Below are 22,220 nucleotides of genomic sequence, written 5' to 3'. Positions count from 1 at the left end.
CAGCCTCTGAAGGAGTTCTCAGACTGTGATGTGGATGCTGGTTGTCAGCTTGGATCTCACTGGGCCTAGGAGTAGCATGTCTACACGTGACCTTTTCTTTTGGCTGTTTAGCTTCCTTCCAGCCCAGTAGCTTCATTATAAGGGCTTGTATCTTGAGAGTGAGCCAGGAGTCTAATGTCCTTTCTAATTCAGCCTTGGAAGTCATATTGTATACTATGGAAATCACTGAGGCCCACCCATGTTGCAAAGGGCGTGACATTAGATTTCTACATTAGCCAAGAGTCATGTCAAAGAATTGATGCACTTGTTTTGAAATTGCCATAGTGAAACTTGAGCCAAAGACTCAAGGGAAAAGCAGTCTGGGTACCATGGATAGAAATGCTAAGACTCAGCTTGCCTGACTGCTCATGTTTGTTTGTGGCCTGCTTTCTACCAAGTAATGAATGACTCCTTCCTCCAGGGGATAAGAGCTCCATTCACTGTTACATTCTAAGTAATGCAGCTCAGTATTATTTTGTGAAACATATAGTCAACATTTTTACCAAACTGAAGTTTGTTTGTTTGCTTGCTTGTTTTGTTTTGTTTTTCTTTTCTTTTTGGTTTTTTGAGACAGGGTTTCTCTCTGTAACAGCCCAGCCCTCACTATCCTGGAGCTCTCTCTTAGACCAGGCTGGCCTCGAACTCACAGAGATCTCTGACTCCTGAGTGCTGGGACTAAAGGCGTGTGGCATCACTGCCTGGCTCAAACTGAAGTTTTTAAATTAACTGTTCTGGCACGAGAAAGTGAGTATTGAAAGAAAAGAAGCAGGATTCAGATTGTGCCAAACAGAATGATCCTGTTGGTTAGAAACCAAGTCACTGTAGGATAGAAAAGGTTTTGGTAAGGTGTATATTGAATTTGCTACCATTGTTGTTTTAGAATTGTTTTTATTTCCCTTTGTCTCCTGTAGACAAGGCTGCCCTTGAATTCATTATGTACCTGAGGATACCATGAACTTTGATCCTCCTACAACAAACCTAGCCCTAGGGTTACTGTTTGACAATAATTGCTGCTAGCCAGTGTAGTGTATGCCTTTAATCTCCACTCATGGAGGCAGAGGCAGGTGGATAGCAGTGAGTTCGAGGACAGCCAAGGCTACACAGAGAAACCCTTTCTCGATAAACCAAAAAATAAAAAATAAAATAGGAAAGAGAGGGAGAAAAGAAAATGATTACTGCTATTAGGATTATATTCCTATTGTAAAGGCAAAATGACCTTTAATTTAGTATGTTCTCTTAATAAAGGAGGGAACAAGAGATAAATGTGTGTGGAAGAAATAGACTCGGGGTTTCAAGAAATTGCTTCTTGAATACTGGTAACTTTTATTTCTTTCTGCATACAAATGTGTGTCTGTTTTCTTAGTTATTAAAAATAAGATGTATGGGGCAGGAGAGATGGCTTAGAGGTTAAAAACACTGGCTGTTCTTTTAAAGGTCCTGAGTTCAATTCTCAGCAACCACATAGTGACTCATAACCATCTATAGTGAGATCTGGTGCCCTCTATTTATACAGGCAGAATGCTATATAAATAAATCCTAAAAAAAAAAAAAAAAGGGCGGGGGACCTATAACAAGCTCTTAAAGGTTCCTTATGTAAAAATGTTCCAGTTTCCATGTTAGTCTTACCATCGGTGTACCATGGGTTTTCAGTATACATACAAGACTGAGACCCATCATTAAGATTGCAGTATAAATTATGAATTAAATTCTAGATGCTCTATAATACTGTAATTATCATAGATGTCTTGCTTTCATTTCACTTGTGCCTTTATTTTATGGAAATAATTTATTTTGTTCTTATATGCCTTAGGATGTGTTTTGGAGATGCAGACAAAATATCTTTGATGAAATGAAGAAGAAATTTTTACAGGTAGCTTGCTGATGCCACTGCTTTAGTGTGATAGTCAGCAGAGCAAGTAACAGCATGTGTTTTTGTTTAATAACAAAGCATGTGTTAAGTTTTCTGCTTGTTTGACTATTTAAATCTTGTCTAATTTTAGTAGCATAGAAGTGATCTTAAATGATTATTACATCTGGACAGTCCTTTGTATTAAACAAGTGAATAAGGAGAAAGGACTGATAGAAAGTGGCAGAGCCTGTTGTCTCTCACTGGGAAGTAGTGTTTACCTGTTACAGACATATTTCCTTTCTGCGCTTTTAGTAGTACTAGGGATTAAATAATTACTTACAAAGTTACTGCTTGGAAGCTTTTGATGAGATTTATTTATTTATTGTTTCTTTCTTTCGGGGGCCAAGGGGGGCTTGTTATTCCTGCATGTGAAAGTTGAAGGACAGCTTGTCAGGGAAGTCCATTTTCTGCTTCCATCATGTGGGTTCCAGGAATGACATTCAGGCCTTCAGCTTGAGAGCAAATGTCTTTACTCACTGAGCTGTCTTGCAGGCCCTCTACCTAGAAGTCTTACTGAAGAGTTAGAATCAAATGTTAGCTTCTTGATCATCTGTGTTCCTAATAAGCCCAAACTTCCCTGTGCATTCCTCTCTAACCTTAGTTCATACTTTGGCTTTCCTGATTCCCCCAGATCTGTTTACCCCTCAATTTTTTCATTAATGTTTCCATGTGTCCCAAGTGTTGCAAGAGCCCACTTAGAAAAAGATCACACAGATAACTTGAGCAGGTTAGGGGTTTGGATAGAATATAAAGGAAATCTTTAAAATAAAATAATCTTTTACTTAATCATCAGGTGAAGAATTGTTAGTTAAAATTGAACAGTCTAAACAGGACAGAGCTGAGAAATTATATAAATTTCAGTTAGCAAAAATATTCACTTCCAATTCTCTTTTATGATTTGTAGCAGTATAGTAATTATGAACAGTGAATAGCCACAGTGAAAACCCCACACTGGATTTTTTTCTTTTTTTTCTTTTTTTTTTTTTTTTTTTTACCTCATATCAACTTTTGCCCAGAAGTAGAGAAAGGGACTATGCATGTACATAAGTTTTGCAACAATATTTGCTTTAGTTCAATGCCATTGAAGGGGGGGAAAAAAGAAACCCTGGAGAAAAATCATGTTAACTGTTGAATGTGGAAGTGAAAGAAGACTCTTCACAATGTTTTAATTCTCTAACTTTTTTCTCCCAGAAAAATCAAATGTTGATAACTTTGAATTGTGTTATTTATTATCTATATATGCCATCAACTATAAACCTTACTTTGTTTTTGTTTTTGTTTTTCTTCTAATACAAAACGCCTAAGAACTGTTTTTGTTGACTGGGTTTTGTATTGTTGATGTTGGTGATTGAATGTTGGGCTTCACACCTCACACCTGCTAGACAAACCTACTGCTGAGCTATATCCTTAGCCCCTTTTACATTCCTTTATTATGAGTCAGCCTCTCTAAGTTGGCTGGCGAGCCTGGAACTTGGAGTCTTCCCACTCAGCCTCTTGAGTTGCTAGAATTAAGAACTGTAAGCTCTGGCTTAGTGTAGGGACTGTCTTGTTACAAAAATCACAATGTTGACAGCAGCAACCTCAAAGTTTGACTGTTAAGAATGGAAAAAAAGGAGATGAGATGATTTGAGAGAGATATAGACTGTTAAGAATGGTAAGAAAAAGAGATGCGATATACTTGATAGTGTACTCAGGGTGTACTTAGGATTTCCCATGGAAGCTACTTCTGTATTCTCCTAGTAGCAGAGCTGTTTCTGGAAGAAAACACCATTTACTCTGTGGTTATCCTAATGTTTTTGTTTTTTGTTTTTTGTTTTTGCATCAAGGTTCTGTCCTGGTTTTTAATTTTTGAGTATTCCTTTCTAGCTGGGCTGAGAAATTAGCTGTTGGTGAAATGAATTTAGATACCACCTCCACATAAAACACTTAGGATGACGTGTGTGTGTGTGTGTGTGTGTGTGTGTGTGTGTGTGTGTGAGTGTGTGTGTGAAATAAATAGATTTGATTGTTATTATCTTCCCGTTCTGGTTGATTTTCTATGTAGGGAACACTGCCTTTCCAATACTTCATCCTAAGTGCATTGTCTTCCTAAATGGAACCTTCTGTAGGCTTTTAAAACTTTGTAGCTTTCTCTCGTCTTGAATTCTTAGAACTCTTTGGACTAAACATTTTTGTTGCCTACCTACCCTAAAGCATGATGCTCAGGTATGTTCCCACTACACGCCCCTCCCCCCCATCATTAGTCACATCTTTCTATAACCGTTTGCCTGTGCCTGGCTGTACCACCGTGCTATGTTTTTGTTACCTACTGCTAGTAGCAGCCCACTATAACATTTAATGGCTTAAAAAAACAACTTATTTGCTCAGGGTTCTTTGGGATGAAGTTTGAGCAATGACTCAGCTGTGCTCTGTTCCTTGAGGCATCATGTTTTGGCAACATTCAGCTGCTGGTTGGCTTTGAATGGAAAGTCCAAGAATGCTATTCTCATGTATACTTACTTCACTTCATGCTTACTTCAGGGCTTCCACTCAGCAGCCCCTTTTGCCCATGTAGACTGCTAGGGCTTCCACACAGCATGCTGATGTCGGGGTAATTGAACCCTCTTACATGTGGGCTGCTTTATAAAAGGGGAGGTTCCAAGATGCATAGTGGAGACTGCTGGTTTCTTAAGGCCCAGCTTTAAGTAGCACAGTGTCACACATTCTGATGGTCCTAAACATGGCTACATGAGAAGAGGGAAAAAGAAGAAAGAATAGTAAAGAGTTTTAGCATTTTGCAATTCATCTGAAGATAGCACTGACTTTCTTTAGGCTAAGTACCACAATTCTGTGGTGGAACCTCAAGTCTATGAAACGTATTTTTAAATTTAATGTTTTAGAAAATTACTGTTTATACTGTAGAGGAGTTTTGCTTGTGAAAAGCTATTTATTATGAAATTACAATATCTTTTTAATAATACCTTCCAATGGGAAATTTTTTATTTAACCAGTTCCCAAATTTGAGGTAAGGAAAGGAAAAATTTTTTCCACGGATTCTAAAGTTAGTGAAATATATGGCTGGTAGCCATGTTTTAGATTTAATTATAGGTGAAGTAAATAACAAACCAGATAATTGTATATAAGTAAAGTAATGTTTTGCAAAGGGCTAGTCTAGACCTTTAAAGAACATTGGATTTGTTTAAATTATACTAGAATTAAATTCAACAGTAAAATATGATGGGCCTGGAAATTTTAGACAAGAGAATGGGTACAGAGCTTTATCATATAATCGTTTTTAAAAGTTTGTGGTGTGGGGGTGCAGTTCAGTAGTCTAGCACTTGTCTGCCATACCCAATGCTCTGGCTCAATCCTCAGCACTACCCCTACCTCCAAAAAAAGCATAGTGAAATCTGGCCTAGGAATCAGTAAAGTAGAACAAGGAAATACTATTAATCCATGACTGAATAATACTAAATGAGCTGAAAATGATAAAGTACAGTCTGACTGAAAAAGAATAGCATGTCTGCTCTGATTCAGTGTCTGTATCTGAGAAGCCTGAGTTTGTGCATAGGAAAACAAAGAGATACTGAATTATAGATTATTTCTGTGTCCTCCTTTATACTCTTCCATTTATTTATGTATGTATTTATTTTATTTAGAAACAGAGCCCAGCTGTGGCAGGCATGAAACATGAAAACATGTAGACCTTAAACTGGCCTTAAACTCAAGAGATCTGCCTGTTGATTGCTGACATTAAAGGTAGCACCATCATGCCTACCTTTATTGCCAGCCTTTACTGGTTTTTAAAGGACAGCATAATTATATGTATAGAAGATAATTGTTGCCATTAAAAGAAGTAAAAGGAACACAAGATTAAATTTTGTGTTTACTATATCACAGTTGCTCTTCACATGGGTTCTATTATAGTAATGTCTCTCTCTATGTTCAGGTGGAAGCAGAAATCTAGAGTTCTTGTACTTTACTCTCACACGTTTTGAGGAAGTTGGGAGCTAGGGATACATGGCCCTGTTATATTGCCATAACATCCTTGTTAATAACTATGCTACAGCATTTTACATATCCAGATTCTTATAAATGTACTTGGAAGCCTAAGGCAGGAAAGTTCAAGGCCAGCCTAGACTAGGTTATATTTCCAGATTCTGTCTCAAAACAAACAATTAAAAGCCATAAAACACCCCCCCCAAAAAATGTTTCGTAGTTGAAATTATTTTGAGTTCACTTTTTAATTTTTTTTTAAACTACAGACCACCAACCTCCTTTTTTAAAGGTCAGGTGTATGTTTCTTAGTTTTGATTTCAAGTATGTAATATAATCCATTCTGTGTGTTTAACGTCCACCTTAAATACACAGTTGAAGACTTTTCTTCCTTTTCATGGTTATATTAATAATGCCTTTTTTGTAGTCAATTTTTATAGAGGTGTTTCTCATTTTCATTTTTAAATATTATGTTATTGTTAGTAATTAAGTTTTTATTTGCCTGAAATGTAGTGGTAGTTGATCCGTTTTATAGCAACATATTTCTGTTCCAAACTAATAGGATTAACCTTAATTCACACAATCCCTTACGAGTCCAAAATTGACATTGCAGAAACAAATTGCAGTGATTTTACTTTACTTCACTGACACACTTTGGGGCTATCCTGCTTTCAGTATTAGTCACTGATAGTAATTCTTATTTTAAAGTGGATAATACAAACATAACAAAAGGCTGAAGTTGATCCTGTTAAAGACAAAGGGAATTCTTGGAAATGGAACTATAAAACTAAGTGGTAGAGTATCGGCTAACATATAAGAGACTAAAGTCAGTCCCCAGTACCACAGGAAGAGGAGAAAAGAGAAGAATCTTAGAGCACCAGAGTATGAAGATTGTGTTTCATGAGGATGGCCAGAGGTCCTCCAGAGACAGCAAGAGAGTCATCAGCAGAGCTAGTATTGGCAGTACTGTTTTGGGTTGAATGAATATGAGATTGAAAAGTTTAAACTTTTGGAAGCTGTTACAATAATTTTGATAGAAGATACTTTGATCGTAGCAGGAGAACAGAGCAACAAGGGATAGCTAAGTAGACTAGATATGGTTTGGTGCTAGTGATAGGTAAAGAGCAGGGTTGGAACTAGAAGCCACTCAGCTTAGTTCTGGTTTCAGAAGCTTAGTAGATGTAGGTGACCCTTGTTTAAGTGGCCATTAGATATGAAAGAGAAAGGAGTTTCTTCCACTCAGGTATCTGGTGTGTTCAGATACAGTAGATGTAACTGCTAACACCATGGGAAATGGAAGAGAAAAATCAGTATTTTCAAGAGCTTAAGGGACGGCATAGGGCAAACTTTTTTTTTTTTTGAGAAAGATTTTTTTTTTAATATTTTGCCTTGACAATTACTGATAAAAAGGAGGAAGGAGAGCTTAAAATCCATTTTCTAGATTGATAGTCGAAAAGACTTGGTGATGATATATTTTTTAAGATCAAACTTGTTAATTGAAGATTTTTTTATATGTATGAGTGTTTGCATGTATGTCTGTACACCACCCATATGCTTGGTGCCCATGGAGACCAGAAGAGAACATTGATTGGATCTCTAGGAGCTGAGTTACAGGTGGTATGAGCATGAATACTGAGAACCAAATCCAGGTCCTTTAGAAGAGCAACAAGCTCTCTTAACCTCTGAGCCATTGCTCCAGCCCCAAGGTTTGTAATTTTTAACTTAAAATTTTCATGGCTTCTTGGCTCTGTTGCTTTATAACCTTAAAAGGTAAAAGCAGATATCCACAAGAATGACTGCTTTCCCAAAACAAAAATGGTGCTTGTGTTTGACATGATCTATTGGAGCATGTTTCATACAGAATAAAACAGTACAGAAGAAACCCTGTCTTGTGAGTTCTTTACACTGTTCATAAAATTTTACAGTTAATTACGATTGTGTTTTCCTTTAAGAATAATTGGAAGTAACACCTTTTTCAAATTTCAGATAGAAAATGCTGCTGAAGAACCTAGAGTCTTATGTATAATTCAAGATACTACTAACTCAAAGACAGTGAATGAATGGATCACTTTAAATTTACCAGCATCTACCCCAGTCAGAAAGCTCTTTGAAGATGTGGCCAGCAAAGTAGGCTACATAAATGGAACCTTTGATTTGGCATGGGGAAATGGAGTCAGTACTGCTGACACGGTAAGCCCTCAGACCCAAGGCTGCTTAAGCTGCATTATTATGACATCGTAGTAATGTCATAGCTATGGTTACTGTGTCTGTTAGTGTGATTAAGTGAAAGCCTGGACATAATTCCCTTTATATGGTTATCAGAGCATAGTAACTGAGATGCAGTGACTGGTCCCTCCTCCCTTGTCTTTGTTCTAGAGTCAACAGTTGTCCTCAGTTGTTTCCTGGGGTAATAAAAATTATGAATAAAATCACTTTTATTTCCTTTTATTTATGTAACTTTTTCTGGGCATCTTTTTCTATGTACATATGTAGTCCTAGGTGTTACTTTATAAAATTCTTGATTTTAACTCTCATGCTCAAAGGTATTTCTCATGTATGCAGTCTCAAATGTATGGAGGTTTGTTTTATGTCTCAGTCTCTGTCATGTTAACTACTTGTTTTCTTTGTGATCTGTTTCTGCTTCATTTGCTGCATTGCCTCATTTCTTTCATTCTGCAGCATCTCCTCAAAGGCGTAGTGATTCTTGTTTTATTTGTAAGTTGTAGTCAAGAGTCTCCTTGGAGGCTGATTAAATTTGCAGTATTCAGTTTCCATTTTCCTAGTGCTCTGCTCTGTTTTGGTGGCTGTAGTGCCTGTGTTTTGCTTTGTGTGGGGATGGGAAGGGGAATATTTTCTATTGCCCACTATTTGTTTAGTCTAAGGAGGAAAAGGAGGAGTCCAACTCACCAGAATGCCTTTTCCCATTTGTTTACTCGGGTTCCCTGGCCCCAGCTCTTGACCTTTGCCTAGTGTTGCCTACCACCCTTATCTCCGCAGTAGTCTCCTGTAGGCACTTTGTTCTTTGGTTCTCTTCTGGGTTTTGTTTGTCATAAATCAGAACTGTTTTCTATCTTTTTTTAAATTTCTCAGAATTTCTGGTATGTTCATGGTACTCTATTTTACTCTTTCTATTTGCCATATTTTTAAACCTTTATTTTTGTTTTTTATTTGTTTTGTTTTCTGTTTTGTTTGGCATTCACAGAGTTTGGAGGATTATTCAGTAGACACATGGTTATGGATTACAGGTGTGAGCTACCATGCCTGCTTTGGTTTGGATTTTCAATATGCTGCTTATCTGGGAATTCTTAGACTTATATGTCAGACATTTTGTAGTTTTTAGTTATATGAACTTTTTTTTAGCTTTTTATGAAAATCTATTATTACATTGCATATATTTTAGGGGAAAAAAGCTGTATTGATTTTGGTTAGCATTATATTTAACATCAGTCCCTTAGCCTTTTCTTTGCTCAGTGTTTTATATGCTGGGGATGAAATGTGAGCCTCCGGGATGCCCTTAGCACACATTCTGTCAATTGGGCTTAGCAGTTCTGTTCATGATAGAGGTGGTTCATTCAATACCTAGCTGAAAAAAAATTTAGCCAAATCATTACTAAATATATATATATATATCATACAATATATCATGTATATATGTATGTATTATGTATTTATTACCACATTTTTTATATAATCTAACATTTTTGTACCCATAGGCACCACTGGATCACACCAGTGACAAGTCTCTTCTTGATGCTAATTTTGAACCAGGAAAGAAGAACTTTCTGCATTTGACAGATAAAGATGGTGAACAGCCTCAGATGATGTTGGTGAGTTATTTTATTTAGAAAGACATAATTTTTATGCAAAAGGAATGTAGTTTTTCAGAGCAAGAAGAGATGTCTGATTGTATGATACATGATAGTTATGTGTAATGGCATTAGGTGTCTACAGCACTATTATGTTTAGTTTAGTGCCTCACTGGGACTACTGCTGTACCAAGGGGAGGAGACTCAGGGTAGAATACCTTACAGACCTGTAGTTCCATGGCCTTTCCTTTGGTTCACTGTAAAACTCATCAGTTCTTTTGTTAATAATGGGAGACTATTTCCATTCTCACTCCCCAACACACTCCCACCTCCATCTCTTTTGGATTGACTAGTATGTCAGCTGCTTCCGTTAATTTAGTCACCCCAATTCAGACTTATTTCCAACCCATTGATTCCCAATTGGGTATTTTCTGAGAGTTGACTTTAAAGAAGTGTACAAATACAAGTTACAAATACTATACATTCAAGATACCATTTCTTTACAAATTATGGGACAAGAGAGATGGCTGAAGATTAAGAGCATTGGCTTCTCTTCTAGAGGACCCAGGTTCAATTCCTACCCAGCACCCACATGGCAGCCCGTAACTGTGACTCCGGTCCTAGGATATCCAATGCTCTCTTTTGGTCTTCTCAGGCATTGCATACATGTAGTGCACATACATACATGCAGACACTCGTACACATAAAATTAAAAAATAAAATCTCAAAACAAAAACTCACTATGATAAGTAAATGTGGTTTAATGGTTTAATTTCAGAGGAGGTTGTTGTAAAAGAATTTTAAAATCTGGTCGGATTTGCCTAGCTGTTTTACAGACTGAAGAAACTAAGGCTCAGAGAATATAGACTTTTTTGGAGCCCTTCTCTTCACTAAAGTTTGCTCAGGACAAAATGTTCTATTTGATGACCTTCATTTAGAAATGTGTTGAGAATAGAGATGTCCCTTTGAGCAGAAAATGGTGATAGGAGTGTGTTCATGATGAAGCACTCGAATGTGCCTTTTGGGCACCCTGAAGCTTATCTTTTGTTTTGTGGCATCACAGGGTTTTGATGGTCTTCGGTGATGTTAAAATCTGAATTAGCTATAATTATAGAGCTCCAATTCACAGTTTTAGAGTTGTGGTTACAACTGCTTAATCACTGTTCTTGCTCCATCCTAACTGCTTATTCTGGTTTTGTGCCCTTTAATCCTTTTCAGCATATTACACATTAACAGGAAGTTTCTTACTAGAGGCTGAGCAGTTCTCCATTTCATTAGCAGTTCTTGAATGTCCCTCACCTGCTGGACCTAATGTATGATGTAAGAGTGAATATTTAGGTACTCATTCAGGACTCCATAGTGGTACATTTCCTTTCCTTTTGTAAATAAAATATTTGAAAGGGGGCTTTTAAAATCCGCAGTTAAGTTCTTTGAAGGGGCCAGGAGCATTGCTCAGTGCTTTGAATGAGACTTTTCAGAGCTGCATACAAGAAACACAGGACGCACACTCCTCGGGTGCCTCTAGGATCAGTCATAGCATGCTTCAACTTTTTCTCAATATTGCTAATCAGTAACTACTGGTGATGCTGCATTTTTAGGAGGACTCCAGTAATGTGGACGACAGCGTGCATGACAGGTTTATAGGTCCACTTCCAAGGGAAGGTTCTGTGGCCTCTACCAGTGAGTATGTCAGCCAAAGCTACTCCTATTCATCGATTTTGAACAAGTCAGAAACCGGTAAGACTTATTTATTGTTGTGTTCCATACAGCATAATCTCAGCAAGTTCTTCATTTTATCAGTAGGAATTGAAACCCAGAGCAAAATGATTGGCCAACAGCAGCAGAGACGGTACTGCTGGGCTGTGTACTGTTTCTTCCCTCATCTCCTTGCTATCCTTACTGTATTGTTACTGCCTTTATTTATCTACAGACTAAAAGATCCTGGATATTGTGTTCTGAAAAAAGGTATTCTGGTAATTTTCCCTCAAGAACTCACTCTGACATTTTTGAAGTCAGCTTCTCTGGAAATGAAATCTTCTTTTCTCTTTTTCAGATTAAGATGGGCTGTGAGGAATATGCTTCCATGAAGCAGACAGACACACTTTTTTAATTGGGTCTGCTGTATCATTCAGTTTAATTGTTATGTTTGAAATAAATTAGGTCATTTAAAATTTTTTATTAGGTCTAGAGAGGTGGCTTAATTAGTGGTTAAGAGTACTTGCTGCTCTGGAAGAGGACCCGGGGTTAGTTCTCAGCACCTAATGGGGCTCACAGCCATCTGTGACTCCAGGAGATCTGATGCCGTCATACGATCTCCATAAGCACAAATGTGGAATGCATACATATATACACCTGCAGTCAAAACACACATACACATAAAATAAAAAGAAATAAATCTTTTTTAATAATGTTAGCTTTTTCCTGAATACGATTAAGCCTAGATTATTTTCAAGTGTTTTTTGTTGTTGTTGTTTATTCAACATGTATAGGTATTTGACTTGCATGTGTATCTGTATACCAGTGTGTGCATTACCCACTGAGGACAGAAGGGGATGTTTGATCCTCTGGGACTGGAATACCAACAGTTGGGAGTCGCCACATTGGTCCTCTGGAAGAACAGCCAGTGCTCTCAACTGCTAAGCACTCTCTCTAGCCCTAGATTATTAACATTTTATTTCAACTTAGCAGGCTGACTTTATATGAAGGTTTCATTAATATATACATACATACATTTGTGTGTGTGTATATATATATATATGATTGGTTAATTAGCATATGAATGTAATCTAGATACTTGTCATGTATTTCATCTTATAACACACCTTTTCTATTAGGTAATGTTTTTCCATGTTGAAAGTAGTACAAACAAGTACAGAGTAGTCTTTTGTGCAGCTAGTTAATGTTAGGTGTAGCTTTATAATCTTTCATTTTAAAAATATGAGAGATTTTAAATATTATAGTAAACACCTATCTTAAAAAAACAGGAAAGCTAGAGAGTTACATTCAAGTCTTTATTTTAATATGATATGTGTTATTATATTTACTGTAGTTTGTAATTAGAATGATTTTCTCATTGCTAATCATTGTGAAGTTTATTTGCTCTGGAACTAGAGTGAGGATCTTTGGTTTATATTGTATGTTAGTGAACTTTGGCTGCATACCACCCAGAATAAAAAGAGAATTCAGAGAATTCAGAATCATTTAAAATTATAGCACATAGTAAAATTGCTTGTAAAGTCACAAGGACTTATTTCTTCAAAAATAATATAAAGGTAGTTGCTTAAAATGTAGATTCCAGGGTTTACTTCCCAAAATGCTAGTGGAACTGCCCTGAATCAGGCTAGAAAGTTTTTCATTTTGTTTTAAATAAGTACTGTGAAGATTGTTCTGAGATTGTTGGGATACTTTGAGAAAATTTTCACATTTAACAAGACAAGATTCTTGAAATAGTTTTTGCTATTCATTCTGACAACTGAGTCCTTTTTATGAAGCATTTATAGAATGCTGTGTATTAGGTCCAACTCTTTATCTTGTGAATTCATTGAAATTAAGGTAATGGTTTTTAGAAGTGTTTTTTTATTTATTTATGCAAATAAAACATGCCTTCTTTCACTCTTTAAAATTTAAAAATCAGTGACAGTATTCTGTGTAGTACCCACTTTTATAAGCATAGGCATCTGAGTTTGCTCTCTGCATTATTAGTTCTTCATATAATTTGATTCACAGGACTGATGACAGGGCCAACTAATTTAGTTGAGTCTTCCTCTGATATATGATGTTTAAAGTGAAAATACTTCATTTTTGGTGTGTAGATCTAGGGAATAAATTTGTACTCTAGTAAGAACTAGTGTAATAAAGGTGTTAAATACCATATAATACCTATTTCTATCTTGGTAACAAAGTATCCTGGCTTTTTCTTAGAAACAAAGTTCAAAAATACATACCACAGAAGAGAACTTTCTTACATGGCATTGAAAAAAATAATAATTTCCAACTAAGCAGTCTTGCCCTGTTATGTATTGATTGATTTAGCCCAAGTGCTGATTTGTCTGTATTTGTGTTTTCCTTTAAAGGTTATGTCGGATTAGTAAACCAGGCGATGACATGCTATTTGAATAGCCTTTTGCAAACACTTTTTATGACTCCAGAATTTAGGAATGCATTATATAAGTAAGTATTTAAAAAATGGTTTATAAGTAAAAATAAAAGTACAGTTTTTAAATAATAAAATTTAATTTGCTTCCTTAGACTTACTTGTAATATTTGCGGTATTTTTTACTTTATAAGCTGACTTCCTTATGTATAAGAATCTTCTGAAAGGCTGACACATGAAAGCCGTGAGAAGGGAAAATGAGAAATTATTGGATAGAAAAGATTCAAATTGATGAATGTCCCCATTAATAGCTTTATTGCTTTTATAGGGAAAGGTGTGTCTAATTTTGAGAGAATCTATACATGTAACCCAACCATTGATTTTCTTCGCTCTCTCGGTTTAAGAATTCAGTGTTATTTTTTTTAATTTATAAGCTCTCTAATTAAAATATAACATAGCTTTTTTGTTTAAATGTGTATGCGATTTCTAAGACTGCATCAGATACTTTAAAAGGCTTTATGGAAGAAGTCCATGTCTAATAAACTCTGAACTCAGCCATTAATTTTTAAGAATTTTTTATAATGCAGTTTATATGCTTTTGCCTAGCATACTTAAGGTATGTGTAACTTAGATTTGTTTTGTTTTGTTTTGTTTTGTTTTGTTTTGTTTTGTTTTGTTTTAAGACAGGGTTTCTCTGTGTAGCCCTGGCATCCTGGAATTCACTCTGTAGACCAGGCTAGCCTTGAACTCACAAAAATCCACCTGCCTCTTATCTCCAAAATCCTGGGATTAGCTGTGCACCACCAGGCCCAGCAACTTAGATTTTCAAAGTATAAGTAAACTGATTCTTTTCCCTGTTCCTTTTGAATGGCGCCTTTGAAATGATCTAAGTATGTATTTGAATCCTTTATAAAGTTGTAATGTTGGTTGTATTGCTCACGCATGCTCTCATCCATACATTCACTTGTTAGCTTATTCTCCGAATTTGCTTGTAGATGTGACATGTTTAATTCATTATTATTTGTTGCCTATTAGTAATTATATTTTAGGCTCTTAGGAGGATAGAGCAGACGGAAAAGTAAGATCTTTGTTTTCAAGTAATTTGCAGATCTATCTATAATAACCACCTATGTATTGTGAAATTATTTAAGCAACATTTAGGGTCAACTAAATGCCACGAGAGCTGAGAGAGGAGATGTTAATGAAGCATGAAGAAATGAATGGCATAGTGAAATAAATAGGGCTTGAAATAGGCCATAAAATAGTTACATTTTGGTCAGGTTGACAAAAAAGAGCACACTATAGATAAGGAAAATTTTAGAAGTCATAATGAATAGTAGTTAGTGCTCCCTAAATAACGTGTTAGGAGTGCTGGGAGCACTTTTATATACTCACCCAGTTCTGACAATAGCTGTGAATTACCTGCTGTTGTTATCCACGTTTTGGTAAAAGCAGTTACTAAATGCACAGACCCTGCTTAGGTCATCCTATAGGTGCTAGGATCCAGTCTTGGTTATTGGCGGGGAATAGAGTGGGTTGAAGAGCTCCCTAGATGTGCACAACTGTCAGCACATGGGAAGGCAAGATTAAGGGATGGGCTAGAACCTGCTAGGAAGGCTTAAGTGCTGCAAGATGATTGCCTGCTTACAGCAAATTTGCCTGGCATTCTAGGTGCTTGTTTAACTGACCACTCTTATACTCTGAAGGTGGCCTGCAAGCTCTGTAGACAGTAAGAGCAGCCCAGGGTGCCCAGTAAGGGTGGAAAGCATTCCTTGGACACTAGCTAAATACCAATAATTCTATTAGACACAGTGTTGATAAGACGGAGTTCCCCCTTCGGAGCTTCCATCAAGAGCATACGTAAATAAGCTCATTTTTACAAGCCCAGTATGCCAGGAAGGTAATAAAGCAAAGTAGAGAGAGTAACTTCTGGAGGAAAGGTTGAGCTGGGTGAGGAAGGGAAACAGCCATGAGAGTAGCCTTCATGAGAGCCTGAAAACTCTAAGTACAGAAGCATTTGGGAGTCAGGGAAATCCACTGTGAATAGATGAGTTAAAACACAGGTTCAAAGAGGAGGACTAGCTCTTTCAGCCTAGAGACTATAGATGGGTGCTTACAGCAGGTAGTGAACCAAGCCTAAGTACACTGAGTATAGACCTGGGACCCACAGTGCACTTGCATGGAACAGTACCACAATGAAAGATGAAACTGCACATTCATCCTTTGTGTAGCGGCCTACATAGACTCTTCATTGTTGACTTGCAGGCTTGTGATACGTTCTGTGAATTGTTAGGAAAGCCTATGTGGTGCAGGTTGAAAAAGTGATTTGAAAGAGATCCTTGGGAGGGCCTGTCATTAAACCAAACATGGATTCGTGAGGTGAATGTGGGTGGTAATGCTATTTCTGAGTGAAAACTGAGATGTCTTATTGACAACCTTCTTTTTTAGTAGTAAAAGAATGGGAAGAATTAAATGTGCCAATAAAATGTCTAACTATAGGTAATCAGTGAAATTGCAAGTCCCAACAAGATTCGCAACCTCTTAAGGTTATAATAGAATTTTAGAGCCTATAATGTCAATTCTAAGGACTTCCAAGAAGATAACTACCAGGAGAGCTGCTGAATGAGTATAGAGCCAGGGAGGGTTAAAGCACATGTGAACCTCAGGGATGGGCCAGACAAGAAAAGGGACCAAGAGCCTGGAGGGCCGAGCCCCAGAAGTACAACCTCTCAGTCCTAAGCTAAGAGAAACTGATTGCTTAACCAAAACCATTTGTAAATGGGAGCATAGGAAAATTAGTAGTCATGCCTCGTTTGAGACTGAAAAGGAGATTTTGAGTAGTGGAGTGATCTTAGCATTGCCTGTTTCAGGCAGGACACCATTAATAGTATTCTTAATGTTTGGGGCTTAGCATCTTGTTTTATTACAGAATCCCCTTAAGAATTCCTGAGTGTGTTGACCACCTGTGGCTACCCAATCCGTGTGATCCTAAGTTTTTTATCTGGGAATTCACTTGTTGAGGCAGCCCCTGTAGCTAGGGCTACGTGGCCACTTATGCATTTTTGAAAATAAAAATTCTACTGGAATTATTTTATTTACTTTATTTACTTAAGCTTTAAAATTTTTATTTATGTGTTTTGGTGTTTATATGTGCATTGTTGTTTAGCCTGCATATATTTCTGTGTGAGGGTGCCGGTTCTCCTGCTTTGTGGGTGCTGGGACTTGAACCATGGTCTTCTGGCATAACAGCCAGTGCTCTTAACCACTGAGCCATCCCTCCAGCCCCATGAAAAGTTTTTTTTTTAATATTTTTTGGTTTAATATTTAAAACATTTAAAAATGAGGAAATAGGACGCTGAGTCCATCTTCTTCCATTACCCAACTTTGAATGGCACAGTGGCTCTCAATCTGTATGTTGTGAATCCTTAGGGTCATTGAACACCCCTTTCACTGGGGTCACATATCACATATCGTGCATAGCAGATAGTCACATTATGATTCATAACAGAGGCAAAGTTACAGTTATGAAGTAGCAAGGAAGATGATTTTATGGTAGGGTCACCAGAGCATGAGGAACTATAGAAAAGGGTGACAGCATTAGGAAGGTTGAGAACCACTGTTTTGTGTTTAGACTTCCATCCAAATGACTTGACAGGCACAGTTCCATTTCATCTGTGATAGAATGGTCAGTGCTCAAGTTCCTGTGATGGCCACATAACTTTCTGAACCATTTGTTTAAGTCAGATCCAAATAAGACTCATGTGTGTAATTAACCACTATGATTCTTTTTTTTTTTTTTAAATGTGTATTGGCGTTTTTTGCTTGCATGTATATCTGTGTGAGGGTGTTGGATCTTGGAGTTAAAGGTAGTTGTGGGTTGCCATGTGGGTGCTGGGAGTTGAAGCCGAGTTCTTTGGAAGAACAGCCAGTGCTCTTACTCGCTGAGCCTTCCTTCTCTTCAGTTTGATCAGTATGATTCTTAATTGATTCAATTTGTTTTTTAATTCCTTCTATTCTCCTTTTTAATTCCATGAAAATGTATATATTGAATGCTGGTGTTACTCATCTTGTGTGTTTTTCCAGTTTGGATTTTAATGTTTTGTCATCGGATATTCTGCATAGTCAGATTCAAATTTGACCCTTACACTTAAGTGAGTGTTGCTTTTTATTCTTGAGGCAGGAGCTGCTTTATGCATTTTGTTTAGTTTTGAATTTGTAAATTAGAGAAAGACTGTTGATTAAATATTAGCTAGTTTTAGTTACTATTCAAACTGTGTATTGCCTAGAATTAAAATCTTGTGGGATGATTTTGATACTAATTATGTTTTAAAGAATGAAGTCATTTTATGTAGTTGACATGATCTCATCCTCCTAGGTGGGAATTCGAGGAATCTGAAGAAGATCCTGTGACAAGCATCCCATACCAGCTTCAAAGGCTTTTTGTTTTGTTACAAACCAGCAAAAAGAGAGCAATTGAGACCACAGATGTCACAAGGAGCTTTGGATGGGACAGCAGTGAAGGTAAGAACTTCCTTACTGGTAACCACTTCTGGTGCTGTGCAGCACATCGGTAACTTTTTTTTATTTACCTGAAACATCTCCTTGCTCTTTGTTTAGATGTCAAAGTAATTTATTTTTAATTAGTTAAGGTCTAAGAGATAAATTTTAACCAGTTAAGATTCTTGTGCAGTTAAATTTGGTATGTTCTATTTTTAATGAGCTTTAAATAAAAAAATTATAGTTTTTTTATTTAGTTTTTTATTTTCAAATATTTATTTTTCTTTTGACAAGATAAAGATACTGAAAGAAATTTTACTGAAAAGGAGCAATTTTTTTTTTACTTTGTAACTTTTAAAAAATATTATTTCTTTTCTTTTTTTAAAGACTATACTGTAAATACATCATTTTTCTGTTCTCTTTCTTCCCTTCAAACCCTCTTATATATCTGTTCTTGTTCTCTTTAAAATTTGTGTCCTCTTTTCTTAGTCAGGCAATGGTTGACTGAGTATGGTACACACCTTTAATCACAGTACTAGAAAGTTAGAGGCAGGTGGATCTCTGTGAGTTCAAGATCAGCCTGGTATACAGAGCAAGTTCAAGGACAGCCAGGGCTACACACAGAGACCCCGTTGTATACTATTTTCTCATTAATGTGTTTGTATAGCTATATCTGTTAGGACTGGACTCCATAGCTCTCCATTTTGTTTGGGTGTGGTATTCTGTCTGATGCAGAGAAGTGCCCTTGTTGTGGGGTGTCTAACATACTTCTTTACAATGAAAACCAACAAATATTCCAGTACCAAAAAGCCAATGTTACTTGTACAACACTGGTTTGATTATTTTCCTGTGACTGTCCTTTTCGTAGCTATAATGTGTCTTCATGTGTTCTTAAGATTTTTTAAAGTAGACTTGCTTCTATTTATGTTGAAACAATAGTATAATGTATGTTGAACGATACTATTTTTAATGAAATTTTATGTTAAATAGCTTGGCAACAGCATGATGTACAAGAACTGTGCCGCGTTATGTTTGATGCTTTGGAACAGAAATGGAAACAAACAGAACAGGTAAATTCTCTCCCTCAGTCTGAGGAGACTATGTGTTAAGAAGGCAGCCAGTATCTTAAAATGACTTTTATTCTATTGGAATGTTTTAAGACTTGGGCATCAGTCTGCTACATTTGTAAATGAAATTACTAGACCTCATCTGCTGTTGACTGAGTCCTAAGCATCTTCATTAAATGACCCCAGATCTCAGCTTCCTCATTGTCCTAGTTAGGGTTTCTTACATGAAATATGACTAAAAGCAGCTTGGAGAGGAAAGTATTTATTTGACTTATACCTTCACATCATACTCTATTATTGAAGGACGTCAGGACAGGAACTCCAATAGGGCAGGGACCTGGGGTGAAGAGCTGACGCAGAGGCTGTGGAAGAGCGCTGCTTACTGACTTGCTCCCCATAACTTGCTCTTCCTTCCTTGTAGAACCCAGGACCACTATCCCAGGGACAACATCACTCACAGTGGGCACTCACAGTGAGGGACAGCATCCCTCATCAATCACTACATAAGAAATCCCCTACAAGCTTGCCCACAGCTAGATCTTATGGAGGCGTTTTCTCAATTGAGTGTTCTCCTCTCTGATGACTCTTGCTTGTGTCAAGGTGACACAAAAGTAACCTGCACATTCATCAAAATAAGGAATTTGGAGGAGGGGGCTAATTTTCAGTGGTTATTTCATTTTCTTTAAATAAATGATAATCTTTATAAAGTGTATCCACCAAGTTTTACCTTCATTTTGACCAGTCAAGTGCAGTCATGTGCTTATTTGTCTTATTAGTCATGTCCTTATTTATCTGACCTAACTCACCGAGTAGCTTGGCTTTATGAGATTCCGTGCGGATGAAGAGTATAGATTGAGTATAATAGAGTAGCCCAGGGATGAAAGAGGATGGGGTTCTAACATAGCACAAGGACCTGATCTCTGATGGGAATGATGTAGTGGCTTGGAAGAGAATCTGGAGCCAGGCAGAGGCAGGATGCTCTCTGTGAGTTCGAGGCCACTGTGGTCTACAAATTGAGTCCAGGACAACCAGGGCTCTGTTACAGAGAGATACCCTGTCTCTGAAAACCAAAAAAAAAAAAAAAAAAGTAAAAAAAAGAAAAAAAGGAAGATAATCTATTAAACAGTAAGTGTTAGGGGGTAGGGATCCATTCGTATATTATAAAGTCAGGTTTAAGAAGTCTGTATCTTAACTTTCAGAAGATAAATAGAAAAAGAGAATTTATAAATAGGAATAAGTATTGTTTTATAATTATGTGTTGATTTGCATAATTTTTGTTTGAGGGTGAATGCCAGATTTCATTTTTTTTTTTTTTTAGCACACTGGTTTGAACCATTTTGAAGTCCTAGATGCAGAAGCCCTGACTAGGGCAGGAAAACAAAGAAGGATCCATCAAGTCAGTTGTATTAGAGTAGGCAGCGCTGGTGCATCCAGTCTGAAAGTGTATAGATCCACCCTGGACATTTTAAAAGTGAATTTATGAAGAAGAAAACTGTTAGTGTGTTTTCTTTCTGACCCACCCGTTTTTTTTACTTGAGAAACGATGAAACCATTTAAACAACCTCGTGATTTCTCTACGTAATCCTATGGAATTTAGTTATTTTATATAGATGGTATTAGGGGCTGTTTCTTCTTCATAGGTCTGAGGTTACCCTTTCTTCTTGTTATATCCCTCTCTGTAAGTCAGCACATCATTAAGATCAGCTAGGGCATCCCTACTAACTTCCTAAAATTTGGTACAAGTATCTTGAGGCAAGACTGTCATATGAAGGGTTGTTACTTAGGGAAGTCCCTGCCTACTTTTAGTCAAAAGAACCCCAATTGGCTGTTTGGGAAATAGGTTGAGAGATAAAGTCTTTTAGGTGAGGATATTTTCAGGAAGATTAATTTTATAATATTGTTTGAATCTTGTGTCTTAAGTTTTTTAAATTGTTTTATGTTTATTATTAAAATTTACTTATTTGCCCAAGTTAGCAGTGGAATTTTACAAATCAGAATATACTTTGAGACTCATGGTGTTTGCATAAAGCAGTCAAAGCACAGACAGCTTCTTAGCTCTGTAACAACATGGCCTGAAGTGTGGATTGAGATAAAGTCTAAGGAAAAAGAACAGAGTAATTGATAACTGACCTCATAACCATCTATTTTACTACTTGAGAGTTTTATTCATTTGGGTCATTGAAATAGTCAATTATACATGTTTTGTTCTAAATTAGTGGTAATCTAATTTTATTAAATTTTTAAGGTGATTTTTTTATTCAAGCGTCAAATTTTATTCTCTAAAATTTTAGATATATCTCATAGTGGCTTTTTAAAAGTTTATTAGTAAAAATCATTATCATTTTGTGTCTCTTCTAAAAAGTAAGCATTGTATATAGATATAACTTAAAATTGCTTATAATGAACACCTTTAAAAATATGAATGTTATTTTTAGGCTGATCTTATAAATGAGCTGTATCAAGGCAAGCTGAAAGACTATGTGAGGTGTCTGGAGTGCGGTTATGAAGGCTGGAGAATTGACACGTATCTTGATATTCCACTGGTCATCCGACCTTACGGGTCCAGCCAAGCGTTTGCTAGTGTGGTATGTACCTTCCAGCTGACTGCTTGATATTTTTATACGGAGTACACAACTGCACAGTAGTATAACTCCTTGTCTAGTGATATCATCCCAAAATATACCTTCTGGTTGTTAGGCATTTCTTCACTTTACTTAGCAAAATCTAGAAGAGTTTTGACCCTTCAGTGAATCCTAATGGTGCATCCAGAAGAGAAAGAATGAATAGAATGAATATGGTGCCTTCCCCAATAGGGATTGGATTATTTCACCTTT

At 36.7% G+C, this 22,220-nt stretch overlaps 1 protein-coding gene across 3 annotated transcripts in view; it reads left to right on the top strand.

Annotated features, from left to right (window-relative positions):
- Usp47 (ubiquitin specific peptidase 47) overlaps window positions 1-22,220 on the top strand; it is an 83,192-nt gene that overhangs the window by 21,778 nt on the left and 39,194 nt on the right. The window contains exons 2-9 of one of the 3 annotated variants that reach the window (XM_060367027.1): window positions 1,850-1,909; window positions 7,910-8,113; window positions 9,637-9,750; window positions 11,328-11,466; window positions 13,803-13,899; window positions 18,198-18,343; window positions 19,310-19,389; window positions 21,822-21,971. In XM_060367027.1, coding sequence (XP_060223010.1) covers window positions 1,850-1,909; window positions 7,910-8,113; window positions 9,637-9,750; window positions 11,328-11,466; window positions 13,803-13,899; window positions 18,198-18,343; window positions 19,310-19,389; window positions 21,822-21,971 — 990 coding nt within the window. The remainder of the gene's footprint in view (window positions 1-1,849; window positions 1,910-7,909; window positions 8,114-9,636; window positions 9,751-11,327; window positions 11,467-13,802; window positions 13,900-18,197; window positions 18,344-19,309; window positions 19,390-21,821; window positions 21,972-22,220) is intronic. The other 2 variants (XM_021627879.2, XM_021627891.2) reach the window with 2 other exon arrangements.

The sequence above is a fragment of the Meriones unguiculatus genome, chromosome 14, assembly GCF_030254825.1.
Source record: "Meriones unguiculatus strain TT.TT164.6M chromosome 14, Bangor_MerUng_6.1, whole genome shotgun sequence".
In the NCBI taxonomy this organism is placed as follows: Eukaryota; Metazoa; Chordata; class Mammalia; order Rodentia; family Muridae; genus Meriones; species Meriones unguiculatus.
This window is presented reverse-complemented; position numbering and strand designations above follow the sequence as displayed.